An 18,923-nucleotide genomic window follows, 5' to 3' on the forward strand; every position below is an offset into this window, starting at 1 on the left:
ATCCTGGCCAACTCTATTATGCTGGTGTAAACCCTGGTGAAGCAGAAGCACAGAATAGCAGGAAATAAAATTTGCTCATACATCAGCGACTGATAAGACTTGTCAACCAGTTCTTCCAAAGTCTTCCTAAATTATAAAGCTCCAAAATACAGGCCAAAAGAGAGCAGGTCTGGGGAGAGCGAGGCATACAATGGGCACCACCAGTGAAAAGGCCCTGCTCCATGTAACTCCTACCCTGTCATTTGATAGAGTGCCCACTTGTCCTCCTTCTTGACATGGAATGCTCTCTATTGGAGTCTCCAGGTCCAGTACAAAGATCATAAGAAGGGAGAGCAAGGACTTTGAAGTTCCCAACAGGTGGCAAGCAAGCAAGCTCACAGGTCACCTTTGTCACAGTCAGGATGCCTATGTCCTGGCCGAGCCTGCACCCAATCTTGTTTTTGTACAATCTTGTTTGTCCTCAGTAACCAAAATTATATTATCAACATATACAAGCAGAAAAGTTGTTTTCCTTCATTTGCAAGGAAGTGTACAAAACAAAGTAGCACTAATAAAGAAAAGTTCCAGGGTGGCAACAGAAAGCAAACTAAAAATGCTTTTGCAGTTCATCAAAACTATCCAGCAATATCAAGTTATAAGAAAACTGGTGCTATTAACAGTAATCCTTCTAGTTGGTTAATTGGTTCGGCAACTTCCATACACATGACGTGTGATGTTAATTATTTTCCCCAAGAGTTAATGATAACTAATCACAGGCAGCTACAGGAGAGCTATGAGATTCAGGTGAGGGTCAGATGCCTTGTCAATCCCAGCAGGTATATAAGAGGACGATCCGGCCTACCCAGGCCTATTTGCTCTCTCTCAGCCTAAGACACTGCCATGACAATAAAATTGGGTGTGGTGGTGAGAGGGGCCATAGACAAGCGGTGAAGCTTATACTTGTATGCAGAAGATCCCAGGTTCAATCTAATGGAAGAACTGGGAGACATCTCTGGAAAACTGCTGCCAGTTGGTGTTGACAATACTAATGGTCTGACAATTGAAGCACATTGCTTTCCCCCAAGGAATCCTGGGAACTGTAGTTTCCTTTAGGCACCAGGCAAAAAACGTTCCTCTTTAAGGAAGCCTTTGATTGACAGACATCCAATGCCCTATTAAAATGTGTTGGGGGCATTATTGGATTTCTTTTATGGTATGTATTTTGTGTTTTTATATTACTTTATCTTGTGAACCGCCCTGTGACCTGCGGGTATAGGGAAGTATGCAAATTAAATAAATGAATGAATGCAGTGCTTTTTTTTCTAAAAAAAGTTTAGGGGTACTCTCATTTTGACTCAAGAAAATCAACATTTTATAGTTCAAATCGGCAAAAATAAAGTAAATGGACAGAAGTACAAAGATTCACAAAATATTTAGGGGTATGCATCCCCCCAGAAAAAAAGCAGTGAGATGAATGAATGATTAAATAAATAAATAAATAAATAAAACCCCTCACAGAGCTTAAGAAACTACAGTTGCCAGGATTATCTGAAGGGAAGAGCCATGTGCGCTGAATGTGCGGATGGATGGATGGATGGATGGATAGAGAAAGGCGGGAGTGAGTCTCATAACAACAGCAACTATGAAATAGGCACGCGCTGGGTATGGTGGCCAATCAGGGTCCCGCGCGTACCAACACACGGTCAAACGCGCTTACGTAGTATGCCGTAGGCGGGTTTTGGGGGGGGCATGTAGGGAACAACAGGGCTGAGGCCACGAAGCTCCGGGCAACCCAGGAGGCGGGGCGTAGCCGGAGAAGCAGCAGAAGCGGCGAAAGGGAGTCATGGTAGGCGGCACGTTCCGTCGCCATGGCTCCGAGTTCGGTCGTGCTATTGGTCGCCGCCGTGAAACGGAAGCCGAAGACGGGCGTCGCCCTTTGGCCTCCGGAAGTGTTCGGGGGAAGGCTGTCTGAGAGTGCAAGGCGTGAGGGGGAAGGCCTGGGACGGTGCGCCGGCTTTGAATGAATCGGGCTGATTCATCGCGGCCCGGCTGAGCGGAAGGCGGCGGCGAGCGCGGCTGTCGGCGACACGGAAGGGCTCGAGCAGCCAGGTAGGCCTCGGGCCCGCGCGTGTGAGGGCGGCCTGTGACGCGAGAGTAGCCGGCGTGGTTGCCCTCCGGGCTTCGTTGGGTTCACGAACCCCCCTGCCAGGATGACCCGATAGCTGCGGGGTGAGGGGCAGCGCCATGGGAGTTGTAGGCGAGCCAAGAGGCAAGGGGCGCTGGCCGCTTCGTCAAGTTTACTTCGCTTTTTATCTTGATCTCCAGGATCTAAAACAGCCAGAGGCGGCTGCGAAAGACGCAGTTCAGAACCAAGGGGCGGCGTGCTTCTCTGACCCATCGGGACTCGGGTTTCTAATTTCGGTGGGAGAGATATACTGTATGTTGTTGTTAATGATTGTTTAAAAACTGGTCTAATGTAGGCCTCCCCAAACACACACACACACAGAGAGAGAGAGAGAGAGAGAGAGAGAGAGACGTTGTTATTATTGTTTAAAAGCTGGTTCAGGAGCCTATCAGGTCTAATGCAGGCCTCCCCAAATATATACACTACGTGTGTGTATAATTTATTATTTATTAATTGTGGCCTGCATTAGAAAATATATATTTGGGGTGGTCTACACACACACACACACACACACATACATATTCATATGTATATTCATAGTCATATGTATGTATGTATGTATGCATGTATGCACACACATGAATACATACACACACACCTCCTGCCCACCGTTGGTTTAGCAGCATCATGAGGGTCACGTTTTCCCCAGCCCTGCTTATACATATTCTCCATTGCTGACTTACTCTGTTGGAAAGTGTAGGGCTTGGTTATGCCATCATAATCTCTGACTACCGTCTCTTTCTTTCTTCATCTTGATCTAAAGCTGTTGCCAAGAGAAGGACGGAAAGAAAGGTCGTCAAACTTTTGATTTTTCTCTGCCACGGATAGTATTAGGAGAAAAGGGGTTAAAACCCTGAGGTGAGGTGAAATTTTGCACTCAGGTAAACTGGGAGTAAGTCCTGTTAACTTAGAGGGCTGTCAGCCTCCCGAGTTCAAAATGCTGCTTTCAACTTGTGGAGTGTTTCCATAATTTCAGGTCCTTTTCAAAAACATGTGCGATATTGTAGAAACAGGTGAAGTTTTACTGAGGGGTGCTGTTAAAATCACCTGAACTGAGGATGCAGTCCAGTGATCTCTTGCTGCCTCTGATAAGAACTCTGAACCCAATAACTGCCTGTGGTGGTAGTAGTCCCATCTTTTAAAAGAAAAACCTAGCTATTTTTAACTGCTCCACCACTGTAGCTGTGAAGTTGTGTACCAAAGATTTTGTTTGCTATATCTTACTGTCTTTGTTTTTTATTGACAAGAAAGCATAGTAGTTTATACATTTTGTAAGGGCTTTATAATTTGTGTAATCTCTCTTGATTCTCCTATTTAGATATGTTTGTGTGAGACTCTATGTCTTTCTAATGCAAGTTATTCCTTTACAGTAGAGGCCTATACAGTCGTTCACACTTCAAGATGAGCCAGTCATTGCAATAATTTTGTATTGTTCTTATGATATGTTTTATTGTGGTTTCCCATCTGCAGAGTAATAAAATTCATGTAGTAGCTTAGTGATTGTTAGCCAGTGTTACATTCTTTGACTTTACTATAGTATATTAACTACAACAAACTACTTTTTTGTTTTGTTTGCATTTTTAATTATAAAATGTTCATGCTTAGCGTCTTCTGTTAAAAAGTAAGAGAAGAAGAAATAAGATGGAAAAAGCAAGACAAAAATTTAACAACAAAATTAGCCCAAACTAGCTAATTGCCTTATGTGTAGCATTGGATCTTGTAATCAACAATTTTGTTTTTACAAGTAACTCAGTTATGCTGCATATTTATCAAGGAGCTAGTCCTTTCATATGATCCAAAACTGATACAGATGAATTCTAATCTGAGTTGGTTTCATGCTGCAGTATTTGGAAATGCCTTGGCAGTTCATGTCAGGAAAAAGCTCAAGGTGCCTTCTCTTGTCTAGCAGCTGAGTTCAAATCAAGAGAAATCTGAGTACCAGGTGGGAGGCCCCCTGTCTCTTTCTGTTGTACATAATTGATAGCTTTCTCTTGTCATCCCAGAATGTCTGGGTAGAGAATGCTCATATACACATGTGGTAGGTGTTGAAGTTAATTGAAAAATGGGTTTGTGGCTCTTGTAGCCTATTAGAGAATGTATAACTAGCTATTAATAGAATGTTTGACAAAACCAATAGTAGAATGTTTACATTGTTTTCTTGGCAACGCTTCCCCCAAGCTTAAAATTCTAAGTAGCATTTTTGCATTGGAATAGTTATTAAAACAATACTGCATTATGCATAAATATTTGCAAATACAAATATTTATGATAATTGGAGATCCTGTTGCATTTGTGCAGAACTCCTGGTGTACTTGTTCATTAACTATTATTTTTTGGCACCTCAACAGCATCCATCTGCAAAAAACTTGCCCATATGAAAATGTGAAAAATGCTTTTTCAGCTTTCATGAAATGTTTAACTACTGTAAATGGCTAATAAAGGCTTGCATCCAACATTTTCTTGGGACTAGTGCAGACTTACAATTAACTTGGATTTAGGGATTGATCTGAAAAGCCTGCAAATCTTCCCCTCTACCTTTCACCTTACATCTGGTAAACACCGCTTGGAAATCTTACCATTTTATTTAAGTTATTTATATACCACTTAATCGTTAATAAAATAAAATGGGTTCTGCATTGTGTGACTGTTGCCAACCAAGATTAAAATGAGCTATGGGGTGCTCCTAAACATGCTTTGAGGACAACAATGAAACTAGTTTTTTGAAGTGGATTTAGGAGCTTCCTTAAGGGTTGGCAGCACTTGTATGTAACACTGGATCTGTGTGGAGGGCAGAAGGAGAAAGTTTACTATTCCTTCAATCAGCTCACTTTTCACCTCTGGAGCCTCAATTTTAAATACAGTAATGTGGCAACCTCAAAGTCCATTATATAATTGTTGATATGATTTAACAATGGCTACTCTGTGTTGCTAAATAGGCAATTTTAATTTTGCTGGGTTGAATCAAATTGGTATTTAGCACCTATAAAAGTGGACAATAGGAAGAGTTTTCATGGGTAATATAGCAGTTAGCTTGTGCTTGGAGAGTTACTCCAGGATGTATTAGCTAATTCTGTTTTTTTATTAGCTTAAAAATATTTCCGTACACAGCTCTTCATTAAACTGATGTGCATATCAAGAAATAAAGCTTGAAAAATGAAACATTACACATACTTTTGTAAACCAAGAAATCTTTAATAAAAATATGTTTAAAAAAATTAAAAATAAAGCTGAGTATATTGGAACATCATTTGTTGTTCTAAATACAATATGCATCTTTCTCTTAGCATTGTAAAAATTACAATTTCAAAGGTAGTTATTTAATCTTAAAACCCCTTCCTACTGAATGCGCACAAAATTGTCACCACCTGTGCTTTAAAAATAAACACTTACAGTTGCCCATGGTTTGAAATTAGCCAAGCACCAGGTGCATTTTGCGACTAGGGATTAGCAGATTGTGAGCACTTTAAGAAGCCTTGGCGCCATGTGTGGCGACTGAGACACAGAAAAATTGCTGCCACCGACCACCGAGGGCACAGGAGAAATGCCTCCCCACCCTGCACACAAGTTAGATCGCTGCTGCTTGTGCAGGAAAGTGTCAGTCACCTCACCAGGTTGGCGCTGAGAGCTGCTGCCACTGCGAGCATGACATTGTGCTGCTGTGCCTCTTCCTGCCCCCCAAGTGAGGCTGACCTTCCCTTTGCCTCTCCCGTGTGTGTGTGTGTGTGTGTGAAAAATATGCCAGTATTTGTAAATATTAATTAATTCAAATAACATGGTTTTGGCTACTATTGTGGGGGCTGAGCCCCATTTATGTTTGTGTTGTCCAATTAAGAATTGCTTTAAAAAATATGAATAAGAATGTGTCACTGATGTGAACTGTGTATTAGTTCATGTGTTTCAAAAAAATAAATAGAAAGTGTAACTGAATTGAAAAAAAAATGTGGCTAGACATTCTGTTGGGCCCATAACCTAGGTTTCAGGAGCCATGTGGCAAATGGCTTTTCTGTCCTAGTTTCTAACACTGCTATTGACTACAGTGGTACCGCTGGTTACGTACTTAATTCGTTCTGGAGGTAACCTGAAACTGTTCTTAACCTGAAGCACCATTTTAGCTAATGGGGCCTCCTGTGCCGCCGCCACACCATTTCTGTTCTCATCCTGAAGCAAAGTTCTTAACCCGAGGTATTATTTCTGGGTTAGCAGAGTCTGTAACCTGAAGCGTATGTAACCCGAGGTACCACTGTATATATATGAGCACTGAATACTTAAAGCAGTGGAAATGCTCTCTTACTCTAAATAATTCTTGTTCCTTCTGTTTAGGTTGGAATTAAGCTTTACCTACACTAGAATTTGGACATCCAACTGAGATCAGGAAGAGAGTTGTTTAAAGGAACAGAAAACCGGGTGAGTACAAGGTAAACATAGAATAGATCCAGTTATTCCTTTAGATCAGGCATGGCCAAACTTGGCCCTCTAAATGTTTTGGGACTACAACTTCCATCATCCCTAGCTAACAGGACCAGTGGTCAGGGATGATGGGAACTGTAGTCCCAAAACACCTGGAGGGCCCAGTTTGGCCATGCCTGCTTTAGATGTTTGGCTGTGTGTTACTTAAATTGTTTAGGAACATAATTCTGTTATCTAGAGCAGCAGTGAGATACTTCTGGCCCATGGGTATAATTAAGCCATTTTGGCCAAGCCATACCCACCTGTCTACACCTAATCTAGGACAGGTATGGAGGGGGTAAACTTGCAGCAGGGCCAAAAGAGCGTTTGCGGGCAACATCAATCACCTGCGCCCACCGCTTTGCAAGTATCAATAATCAGTTGATTATTGAGTATTTCAGAGAACATTTGTCTGCATTAGAAAGCTAGTTCCATGCTGCACCTATGGTTTATGTGACTTTGAAAGTCAGGGGTCTTTTACTGCTAGTTCTTTTCTCACTAAGACTTTTGAACAAAATTATTAAATCTTAGAAACTTTTCTCGTCATAAAAGTTTAGTTAACTGAGTTAAATGTTGGATGTAATATTGAAGTTTGTTGGTTTGCTCCAAAGCTTCCATCATGGAGCTTTTGTCTCAGTATAGTCAATCTGGAGCTACAGTGGTGGTGGTGGGGAGCTTCATTCATGTGCAGATGGTGGTGTTTAGAGCTGCCCTGATACTGAAGTTTTTGAAACACCACATTTGCATATGTGGGAGCTTTAGCTACATGTTGGAGCTCACATGTGCATAAAGAACCCCTTGACTGTAATTATCTACTCATTCAGAAATTAATAGGAATCAGACTGAAAGGTAGCTTAACACTTTGGGCAAATTGCATATTACATTCTTAGCAACTATATAGACACCTGAATAAGAGGAAGAGAGAAGTTGTAGCAATCAGTAGATATGAAGTATTGAAGGATCCCTTTCTCTTAAATCACATCACAGTCTTAGGTCAGATCTAGAGCAAGCATATCTAGAGAGATGTTCTTAGTGCAGCCTCCCTTTCTACACCACCCCACCCCACCCCATGCTATTATCTAGGCCTGCTTGAAGTTATATGCCAAGGTAGGGAATTAAATTGGAGCAAGACCGTCCACTTGTCAAACTTGAAAGAAGTTGCTGTACTCCTCAGTCAGCTGATTGTTAGTTAGAGCAAACCTCCTTTGAATGTGTGTGCTGATTGGCATTCCTAGTGCACCTTCTAAGAGGCTCCCTTTAACTGGTCACCAGCTGATTGTCGGTTAGAGGGAGCCCCTTTGACACCTTTCTTTCCAAATCTCTAACCACAGCTCACTGAAGCACTAACATTCATTCATTTAAGTGCTAGACAAAGCAATTTGCAAAGGCTCTTATCCAAAGGCTCTTCAGCAGACATCATATATGATGTCAGGTGTAGGGCAGGTGGGTGTGGCTTCACTGCAGCTGTCTCGTGGACCAAATAGGGAAGCCTAGTGGGCCAATTAGGCCTGCACGCCAGAGGTTACCCACCCCTGTTGCATGCCTTCTGCCCTAGAAGCCTTTACCACTCATCTTGGGAATGTGGACTCTGTTGATAGTGGTGAGAGAGACGTTCTGGCTCTAGAGCCTGTTGAGCCTTGGCTCAGGAAGTTTAGCTATTCTGAGCACTTTAATGCATGCTTGCTTGTGCTTTAAGATATTCAAGATTTCAGAACCTAGTAATGACATGTTGTACCTGGAGGTGTGTTAGGACTAGATCAATATAACAAATGGTAGAATGCTGGTGGTTTAATCTCTTTCCGCATTTAACAAGATTGGAAATGTACAGAACTATAGCCCTTAGTATTTTAACTAAAGGCATTTAATGTTTACAGCATTCTTTTGGTGTAATGAGTTCATTAAGAAAAGCTTTTGATGCTAATTCAGAAATCTATAATTTGTTCAGCGTCTTTCACATGTAGTTTTGATGCTAACTGACAAGCTGTAAGTTAATTAGCACAGAACTTACTAATGAGGATGTTAAAAAATTTCACTTTTGAATTATTTTTATATTGATGCGTTCTGGACAAATTGAAGGGAATTCTATTATACTGGTGATGAGTTTTGTTTACTTTGCTATGCAGATGCTTTTTCAGGTAAGTGGGGTGAGGAGAATGTCAATGATTTTTGCAAATGCTATATATAAAAAAAAAACAAGAAATGCTTGTCTTTTTCAAACCCAGGGATAACCCAAAACCAATGCAGTTAAAGTAAGGTTGTTAATTAGTATGGAAGACAGCTTCTTGAATTAATATGTGGTGTTAATTAACAGGAAGTCTGATGTTGTGTTGTAATTACTACCAATATTTTTGACATACTGAGTGACTGAAGGTGAATTATATGGAGAACAATTTAGTAAACAGATCAGAATCTAGGTATGCTTTCTTTTTGTTTCTTTTCTTTAGAAAACATGGATAGACTTCTTCGTCTTGGAGGAGGTATGCCTGGTCTGGGACAGGTTAGTATACAGTATGCTAATTACTTTTTTAAAAGTTTTAATTACAGTTCCTAAAGTCTTTTAATCATCAAAACAAAAAGCCCAATATGATCAAACTTCCACAGACACTTGAAATACGGTAAGTGCAAAGAAGAGGGTGCAATGTTGCATGATTTTGAGTGAACATTACTGTATATGAATTATTGAAGGGGAGCTGTGTATGTTTCTTGCAGCAAAAGCAGCAACAGGGTTTCTTGTGTCAGTGTGAAAGCATGTTTATTGTGGCTTGAACTTTCATACACAAAAGCCTGCTTTGTCTGATACATCAGTGTAAATTATTGCACTGTCTTAACTTTCCAAACATAATTTGTCTGTGTGCAATGTGTGAAGTTGTAGGATATTTTTGTTAGTCATGTGGGATCATATGTTCACAGATGATGAATTGGCAAAATCTGATCCAGCAGGCAGTGGAAAACACAAACAAGTTGCAAATAAAACCTTCCTGGCTTAGTGATGATAGTTCAGTTTTCATTCATATGATGCAATGTAAGCGTGAACAGACCTAGTTTACACAGACCTCATGGTTATCACCATAGCCATAGTACAAATTAAAAACATTGAAAACTGACTGCTGTGTGTAAGGAAATAGATCTGTAGTACTTCAACTTCATGCTTGTTTTTGGGTACAGGAAGATGGTTATTTTAAATAACAGCTCCTCCAAGAAAGCCTCCAACACCTTCCACCCAATGTAATCTTTATTCTCTTTCACAACAAAATGCCATACCTTAAAAAGTCCTGAGGTCTTTTTTGGCAAAGATTTCCATGTTTGTTTCTATCACTGCTGCCTACTGGCATGCTGATGACCAAGTCCGTAGCAGTTTCTTTTCAAGCCTATCTTAATTTAAAGTAAGCTTGAAAGTCCATTACTTTAGAATTCCCAACAGATGTGCATTTAGGCATAATCTATAATAATTTCTCCTTGGAGTGAAACGGAGAAGGTTAGAGGCTTTGTAACTATTGTAATGGTCCTTCTCTCACCAAATCAGGGAAAAGAACACATTTAAACTTAATTTCTGTGGCTCAGTTTATTATAAAATTGCACTGCAATTTTTTGTTCTGTTTTGGTGACCTGTTTTGTAATGTAATTTCATGATGAAAAAGGCAAATAAGCAAAACTCTTGTTAGCAATAGTTCTCCATTAGAGGGAGAGATAATGACAGCAGAATACCTCTGTTTGAAAAATCATGCATGATATTTTCATGTGATGCTTGAGAGTGGGGTGTCTTGGCTTGAGGTCGGTCTGAACTCTCCAGGTAGGCATGTAAATGGAGAGGAGTGATAAATGAGGATGCATTCAAGGTAGGAAAATAACTGTGGTATAGGACCTCCACAGGTTTAAAAGCCCTTCTAACCACTGCGGCCCTTTGACTCGTGGAAGGGCTTTTAAACCTGTGGAGGTCCTCACTAATAAAAGCGTAAAGGTAAAGTTACCCCTGACGGTTAGGTCCAGTCGCGGACGACTCTGGGGTTGTGCGCTCATCTCGCATTGGGAATATTATTTCTGTCAATTGCATTGTGAGTGTGTAGCAGATATAAAAAGGGCAAATTCAGTGCTAGGCATCATTAGGAAATGAATGGGAAATAAAATTGCTGATACCGATGTTAGGATATTTCCGTTCCACCTTAAAAGGGAGCAGGCTTTGTGAGTCACAGAGTCTGCGTATTTCCTGTTCACAGGAAGTTTATGCTTTTGTCTTTGCTTTCGTTCTCTCTCTGTGCCTGAGACACCGAAGCAGGCAGTCATGTTTTCTTTGTTCTGACCAACGCTGAATAAACTTGAAAATAATGCTCTCCTGCGTGCATCTTTCGCTGTGTGAATTCTGCTGATAGAGCGTGCATGAGCTCTGGAATGTGGCAAGCTATTTCTGGAGCTCGTGTCGCTAATTGCTGATACTGTATCTACGGGAGATCAATGGACGTCCGGAGGCGACGTGGGGTCATGATGGACTTTGTCTCCCTGGCAGTATCCCAACAACCATAATGCTGTTGTACAAATCGATGGTGAGACCACATTTGGAATGCTGTCTACAGTTCTGGTTACATCAGCTCACAAAGGACATTGTGGAGTTGGTGAAAGGTTACAACATTTGGTACTGTTCAGTTTTGAGAAAAGTTGGAATAAGGGGTAACATGATTGAAGTTTATGAATGGCATGGATAAAGTTGATAGAGAAACATTATTCTCTTTGGACAGCTGTGCTGTTCCATATGATTCCTCAATTCTCTAGAGCGTATTTTTGGGGGGTGGGGGTTGTTCAAATTGAAATGGGAGCTCTGTTCGGTGTCTGATGTTAGCTATCAATACTATAGCAATGATGCTTCTGACAAGTTGAGAGACAAATGTTGCAATTAGTGATAACTTCATAAAACTCAGAGTAGTGTTTCCCAACTGGTGGTGCACGGACTCCAGGCAGTCCACGTAACCCACACAGGAGGTCCGTGGCACTATTCACACAACAAAAACTACCTTAGAGATAGCAATATTTCCAAAGGTAGGGACTCCATGCCTTGGCTATTGAAAAACGGGGTCTGCCATATGTAGCTAATTGGGAATCAGTGGCTTAGAGCAGAACTTTCCAAACTGTTCAGGTCGGTGACACTTTTTAGGCATGCATCGTTTAGCGACACAATAATTCAGTTTTACTAGTAAACAAGAGGTTTAATGCCTTTCCAGCCCTGGGAGGAGTGAGGGGAGCGTTCACACAACACACCTACACATTGCAGCAGACACACTCATGCAGTGCTTTTCAACCAGTGTACCGTGGCACCCTGGGGTGCCTTGAATGATTGTCGGGGTGCTGCAGGCCTCTGTCACTCTTTCCTTCCATCCCACCTCTGATGCCCTCTTGCATCTCTGCCTCCTAAAGGCTTGCCCGGCTATTTGTTGCAGCAGCCCTGGCTACAAGCTCTCCAGGTGAATAGTGCCTTTGGGGCTGGCCAGGGGGTGCTTCCCAGCCCTCTCTGAGGAAGTGTAAGGAGGCACCTCTCTTTGGGGCAGGGGAGGCAGCTCAGACCAGGAGGGGCAGTTGCAGCTGTCCAGAGGACTCTCAAGGAGAGGGGAGAAGAGAGGAGCTGAGGAACACTCCACAAGGGTGTGTTCAAAAAGGACTGAGGGGCTGCTGGCTCTGCAGGCAGGGGGTGGCATAACTGGGCCCCACTGGGGTGCCACAGAACGAGCTGTGGACTCAAAAACATTGAAAACCTCTGCACTAAGGTGTTGCAACACACAGTTTGGAAAGCTCTGGCTTAGAGGATTGTATGTAAGTAGAGATAAACCTTGGACTTGCATACTCTCCTCAAATCATAGCTTCTTTGCAAACTAAGATCACCAATAACTGGTCTTTGGGTAGTAGTCTGAATGTGGCTATCTGTCTCCTTGGGGAAAGAAGGGGCTTTTCACCTCTGAAAGCAGGAGGGGCGACAACCTTTTTCAGGCCAAGGGCCTCATTCTCTTTTGGCAAATGCTCCAGTGATCACACACCAGGGGAGGGTGGGGCCAGAAGCAACAGTGGATGGGGCAATTATTGTAAATTTTACATTAAGGCACACTAAACTAGTTTCTGCACTCCTCCTCGGTCCAGGGAAGCAAGAAACATCAGAGTTCAATAGCACAGTCCAGCCAGGCAAAAGCACAAAGCTGCAAAGTAAGAGCTTGTAGGTAACGTGGCTGAGGGGAGTTGGGAGGCTTGGAGAGCCACATTCCGTCCCCAGTCCTGAGATTGCCTATTTTTACTTTAAAGTAATTCAGACTGCCTCTAATGACCCTATTTAAGGAGATACCTTGAGTGTATAGGGGAGGTACAATAGACTAAATAAGCATTGGAGCAGATCTCCCCTTAAATAGCTTCTTCCTTTGAAAGTGTAATAAATGCAACATTTTCCGCCTTGGATATTTTTCTTTTAACAACCGCATGCAGAAGATCATCATCATTTTTGTTTGGCCATGCCTCTGGCAGGGAATTGGTGCATTTAGGCGCTGTCATTGTTATAATGGTCATTTTAATGATTGGGCGTTTACTTACCAATTTCATAAAATTTATAAACTGCTTGATTGTAAAAACAAAAAACCCTCATGCAGTATCACTGGATCTTACATTAGCTGCCCTGAGCACTATTTGGAAGGAAGAATAGGATATAAATTTAATGAATAAACAATTTTCTGCTTTACAAAAGGTGGAATTGTGGCTGAGAACCTGGCCCTGGCTCATAGCCATTCTTTCCAGTGAGCAGTATGGGGACTGCTCAAACAAGACTGATGGCTTTTATAATGAAAGATTTGTGTTGTCAACAGCCATGTTTGCTCATGTCTTTTGTGTACAGGGCAGATAAGGAGAGATTTCTCCAGTGGGTTGCAGCAGGAGTGGGCATGATTTAGGCTTGGCAGGCCCACTTTGTTTTTTTTCTAGAACCCCAAGATCTACTAACAGGAGCCATGTACAATAGACGCACAATGAGGATTTAAAAAATGATTCTGCTTCTGAGTGCATTCAGAGCCTAGTAATGTGTTTTCAGTACCTGTAGTGAATTGAGCTGAGTTCCTGTCACACCAAAATGCACCCCTGATCTGCTTTCTTAATATCAGCAGCCTAATTTAGATGGAAAAAGACTTTTTGTTTTGTTTTTGCTGCTGTTCCAACAATTTGGAGCCAGAGCCCCTTGCTGTTCTATTGCTAACCACCTAGACATTTACCAGTAAATGCCTATCTTCCTTTTGCCTACACCTGGGCTATAGGGGGTAACGGTACAATTACCTTGTGTTGACTAAGGATTTGGAATTTACTGATATAATTTATTAATGTAAATTAAACATTTCTTCTCACTGCATTTCCTTTTCTGAATTCTGAAATGTCATTTCTAGTGCACAATAGCACTGACAGCTGGTGACATGATGATGCGGGTGGGTGGGTAAATAACCCAGAGTAACACTGTATACAGCCCTCAAAAAGAGTAACTGCAACGCCAGCTAAGTCTGTCCTTGAATGCAGAACATAGCATCTTGCCATATTTGCTTATTGCAATTTTGGGTAGATGCTTTTAAGTGGTGTCTTCTGGGAATGCATGTAAAGGTGGACCACTTTTTTTAGAAAGGAGCGGGGGGGGGAGGGGTGACCTGTCTCTTAGCCGCGTTAGCACTTCAACTGGAAATAAAGAAGCAAGAATTGCAAATAGCTATTTTGTTTGAATAATGGGCTTGCCAATTAGGCATCAAGTGCTTCCATCTGTGAAATTGTTGATCAGATGGGTTAGCTGGGACACTTCCAGATTAGGGCATTGTACATGGCACTTGAAAACTGTCACTTTGAAAGAGGTTTCAAGTGCTGCACTGCTTGATTCTGTAGAAACACTTTCCTTCTTTTTTTTTTTTTTAAAAGAACTCATTGATAAAACCTGTAGCACCTAAGAGACCTGCCACTGATCTAAAAATCCTATTGTACATGCTGATCTAATGTATGTAGAAGTTGAACTCACAGGCACTGTTTCCTTTTGTGTGTTTTACAATGACAGATGAACGATCTGTTGAAAAATCTGAAGGCAAGCATTCTTCTAACTTGTCTTGAACCATAAACGCGTTAGGCCTTTCTTACACTTCAGGAACTTGCATCCTGGCATTGTGGTTACCAGGCATATATTTTTAAAAGTTTCTTTTTAATGTTCTATTGTTTGATTTTTAAAAAAATAGGGTTTCAGGAGTGTCGTTAATTTCCTGTTAAGCTCTGCTGCTAGTGCAGCAGAAGAGTATGGCAGAAGTGATGTTCATAAACAATGGTTTCGGTCATCCATACCCATTCAGATATGGCTTGCACTCCTATGCTAATTCTAATTTAATTTAATGTGGCATATTCCTCAGTCTTGACTCTTGAGTCAATCTGTGCATGGTCAGGTTCTAAAGCATTAATGAAAAGCCCAGAGGAGAGGTGTGCAGAAGTATGTTGGCCCACCTCTTCCCTCAAGTAACCTCTTAAAAAAGCCAAGCTATATGAGGGAAGGGCGTAAAGAAAAACTTTAAGCAGTATCTGTTCTCATGCTGGGAACTCTGCATTCCTGGACTGGGCTTAGTAGTGATCATCAGGAAACCTTGGGGTCAGGAGATTACTATTGTCTCCTTTTCTAACAGGCTATCACATCATCAAGAACACTGGGTACCTTACCTCAATCATTGAATCGGTTCAGGATTCTGAAAAAATAAATGCCTGTAAGCCGCCTATTGTATTAATACCCCTTTACTGGGAAAGGGCAGGGAAATAAGTTGTTTCCTCCTCTACATTTCCTACACCCCAAAAATTTGCAGAGGATTTCAACCTTTGGGAAGATTGAGGAAGGCAGGAAAGTGAGTTCTTGGCTCCTAACCTGCCTGCTTCTTGCTATGTTTTGAGCTAAGCCAGCAGACCCTATGCTTGCAGAGCCCTCCTCACACAGAGGGAGGAAGGGGTGAATATGCATCTACCCTTCAGCTTGAGACACAGCAGGATGTGGGATGAGTCCCTCCCACCCACTCCTATGGTAAAATGGCTTCTGTGTGTTCTCGGTGAAATAGCTGAGCGAAATGTCATGGAAGGTTGGGGGCAGCACTGGCTTTGTCCCCTGCAGTGGAAATCACAAAGCTTCCATAAATATTGAAAATATCCAAGCAAGGAAATATACAAGTATCGGGTTATTGGGGTTTTTTTAAGACAAGGATTCAGATACACATGACCTCCAGTAGACTTTTGAAAGCACAGGCAACATTTTTCATACATTTTGTTGAGTTCCCTGTATCAAGCTGTATGTATTCTCCCATTCGTAAAGTTTTACTTTTTTGCAGGTTTATATTAATTGTCCATTCTCATGGGATATTTTAAATGAGATTTTAAGCTTTATAACAGCCAGTTTTGTAGAATGTACACATGAACAGTATTCCAGGATCTCTTGACTTAATCATATGTTTTTTAGAGCAACAGAGAATCTCATATATACGTGTATACGTAATTTTGACAAAATTGCTTCTAATGGACTGGAGAAGATTTTTTTTTTTTAGAACTTTCTAATATTTCTAGAATAATACATTGATGCTATATACTCTTCTTTGTTTCCTTTTTCTGTAAATTTTAATAGTGCTTACTGAGCATATGTTTTCAGTCAGCTTCAGTGCTCCTTACGGTCTCCTTACAAATGTTTCAGAAAGTAAATTCCCTTCATATGACTGTCCACCAGTAATCTCTACAGATGGCACCTAAACATTTGTCTCATGAAAAAGCAAATGGACTTAAGTTCTTTCCTCTGAGCCAAATAGTGGGACTAGTCATTTTAAGTGTGTTGCATAGTGTGGAATGGCATTTTGATGCTTGAAAACTCTTGGAGAATTGCCCTTTTTAGATTTCTTTGGTACATTGTCTGCTGCTTGTCGCTGGGGTGTGTTGGCTTCCTCTAGTTCGCTAATGTATATATCCTTAGCTCTGAAGGACAACAAAAGTGGACATTTCGAGCAAGATGCTGTTCATCTCATTTCAGAAAACATTTTTGTAAAGCATTAATTGAAAAGAGTGTCTGAGCACATCTTACTGCTATGTTCCGTGTGTAGGTAATAATTACAGGGGGTTTTTTGGACAATACTATTTTTTTTGTGGTAGGTAGAGGTTCTTTGTCCTTTAGCTCACCCTTCCACCAATAATAATAATAAGAATAATTTATTATTTATACCCCGCCCATCTGGCTGGGTTTCCCCAGCCACTCTGGGCGGCTTCCAACTGAATATTAAAAACAGTACAGCATCAGACATTAAAAACTTCCCTAAAGAGGGCTGCCTTCAGTTGTCTTTTAAAAGTAAAATAGTTGTTTATTACTTTGACACCTGCGTTCCACAGGGCAGGCGCCACTACTGAGAAGGCCCTCTGCCTGGTTCCCTGTAACCTTACTTCTCGCAATGAGGGAACCGCCAGAAGGCCCTCGGCGCTGGATCTCAGTGTCCGGGCTCAACGATGGGGGTGGAGACGCTCCTTCAGGTATACAGGACCGAGGCCGTTTAGGGCTTTAAAGGTCAGCACCAACACTTTGAATTGTGCTCGGAAACATATTGTTAGTGTGATGTGCACTCCATCGTCTCCTTGCAACAATGCTGTCATTGTTGGGCACCAAGATAGCAACTGGCCCAACCTCATCCATTAAGCCTCATGTCTGAGCAGGAATCTGAACTAAATCTAGTCTCACATACTGGCTGCATATGGTATTGCTTAGATGTGTGTACTGTACTTTCAACACCTCCTATTCCAATCCAGCATGGTCTTTAAGATCAGCCATTGAAGCCTATCTGATGGTCCCTGTCCATCACAGGGTCAGCAGTGCAAGGACCCATAGTAGGGCTTTATCAGTGGTGGCTCCAAAACATTGGAATGTTCTTCCCACTGAGATGTGTTTCACCTCACCACTACACTCTTTTAGGAGGAATGTAAAGATATACCTTTTTGGCAGGCTTTTGGAGGTGAAGTGTAACTTGTTTGAGGGCAGTTTTGTATTGCACCCATTGCTGTTTCATGATTTCCTCATTTTAGTTTATGCTGTGTCTACTTTGTATTGATGTTTTAATTGGCTTTAGAAATATGTAGAGGTGTGTTTTAATATGCCTCACATTGCCCTGTGACCATATGGTGATGGTGGTATGGAAATATCTAAATACATGAACACCCAAATTTTCCCTGCCTTGCAAATATAAAACATGAGCAGAGATAAAACCATAGGAGTGTACAGATGATTTTAACGACTATTGGTGGGATTAAACACAAATTTTGCCTTGGGATTTTAGCATAATTTAACCTTTGTTAAGAAAAACCACTTGTCTTACACTCTTTTCCCCCAAGTATACAGATTGCAATGCCTGTGTGTGTGTGTGTGTGTGTGTGTGTATATATATATATATATATATATATATACTGAAACTGCATATAGGGAGGTATGCATTAATGCTTTAAAAACCCTTTAAACTTATTTTTATTTTTTAATGAATAAGTTCCATGAATAATAAAATATAAATTATACACGATATAGAGGGGTTCTTCTTTAGAGGCAAGTGGTTTAACACACACTCTCAATTGTCTATAGGTGTAACAGCTGAAAATCTGCACTCCAAGAGTTAAGTCAGCATGAAAGAATTCATTTCCACTTTAATGACCTAGCCTTGCTGGGTTAGGACGATGGGGAACATGCTTCTGACTTGCACTCCTATTGCCAATTAACACCTCCTATAACAGGTTGTCTCAGCTAGTCATTGAAGCAGAGGCAGTAGAAATAGTTTACATGCATCTTGTTTTTCGCACTAGTTGTTTAATACTCACAAAATTAAGTATTAAAAGGTTCCCTTTTTTACTTTGCTGGGTAAGAATAAACATGACAGTGTTGGATAGTTGTACATTTGCTTGTGTCTGTTTTGTTGTGTTTATTTTTTTAAGGGGTTTTAATTGTGAAAATAAAGGTTGGAGTTGGTTCTGATCTCACCCTCTCTCATATAAGAATTTAGTTTAGCTGCGGAGAGCTCATTTGTACTGATTTTGGCATCAATTGGATTTTTTTTTATTGTCCCATTTTTAAAAAAATGTTTATGGGCTTTTAAAAAAAGAATTTTTAAAAGTACTCTGGAGTAAGACAATACTCAGAGTGAAGTATCAATTTTTTCTCTCCAGGTTGATGGTGTTCATTTTTGTAGCTTTGTCAGTTGTTTAATCTTGCATCTCTTGTATTTAAGAGCAGAAATGCATGATGCAAGTGAAGGGCAGTGTTCTAAAGTGACTCATGATTAATCAGCAGGTA

General features: G+C 41.1%; 1 protein-coding gene across 6 annotated transcripts in view; it reads left to right on the forward strand.

The window, feature by feature from the left end:
• Positions 1–1,773: 1,773 nt before the first annotated feature.
• PSMD14 (proteasome 26S subunit, non-ATPase 14) overlaps positions 1,774–18,923 on the forward strand; it is a 57,217-nt gene continuing 40,067 nt past the window's right edge. Inside the window, exons 1-4 of one of the 6 annotated variants that reach the window (XM_081008857.1) lie at positions 1,774–2,088; positions 2,305–2,416; positions 6,485–6,579; positions 9,055–9,107. In XM_081008857.1, the coding sequence (XP_080864983.1) occupies positions 9,060–9,107 (48 nt within the window). In that variant the 5' untranslated portion in view covers positions 1,774–2,088; positions 2,305–2,416; positions 6,485–6,579; positions 9,055–9,059. The remainder of the gene's footprint in view (positions 2,089–2,304; positions 2,417–6,484; positions 6,580–9,054; positions 9,108–18,923) is intronic. The other 5 variants (XM_081008856.1, XM_081008854.1, XM_081008853.1 and 2 more) reach the window with 5 other exon arrangements.

The sequence above is a fragment of the Podarcis pityusensis genome (genome assembly GCF_964106645.2).
Source record: "Podarcis pityusensis genome assembly, chromosome: 1".
Classification (NCBI taxonomy): domain Eukaryota; kingdom Metazoa; phylum Chordata; class Lepidosauria; order Squamata; family Lacertidae; genus Podarcis; species Podarcis pityusensis.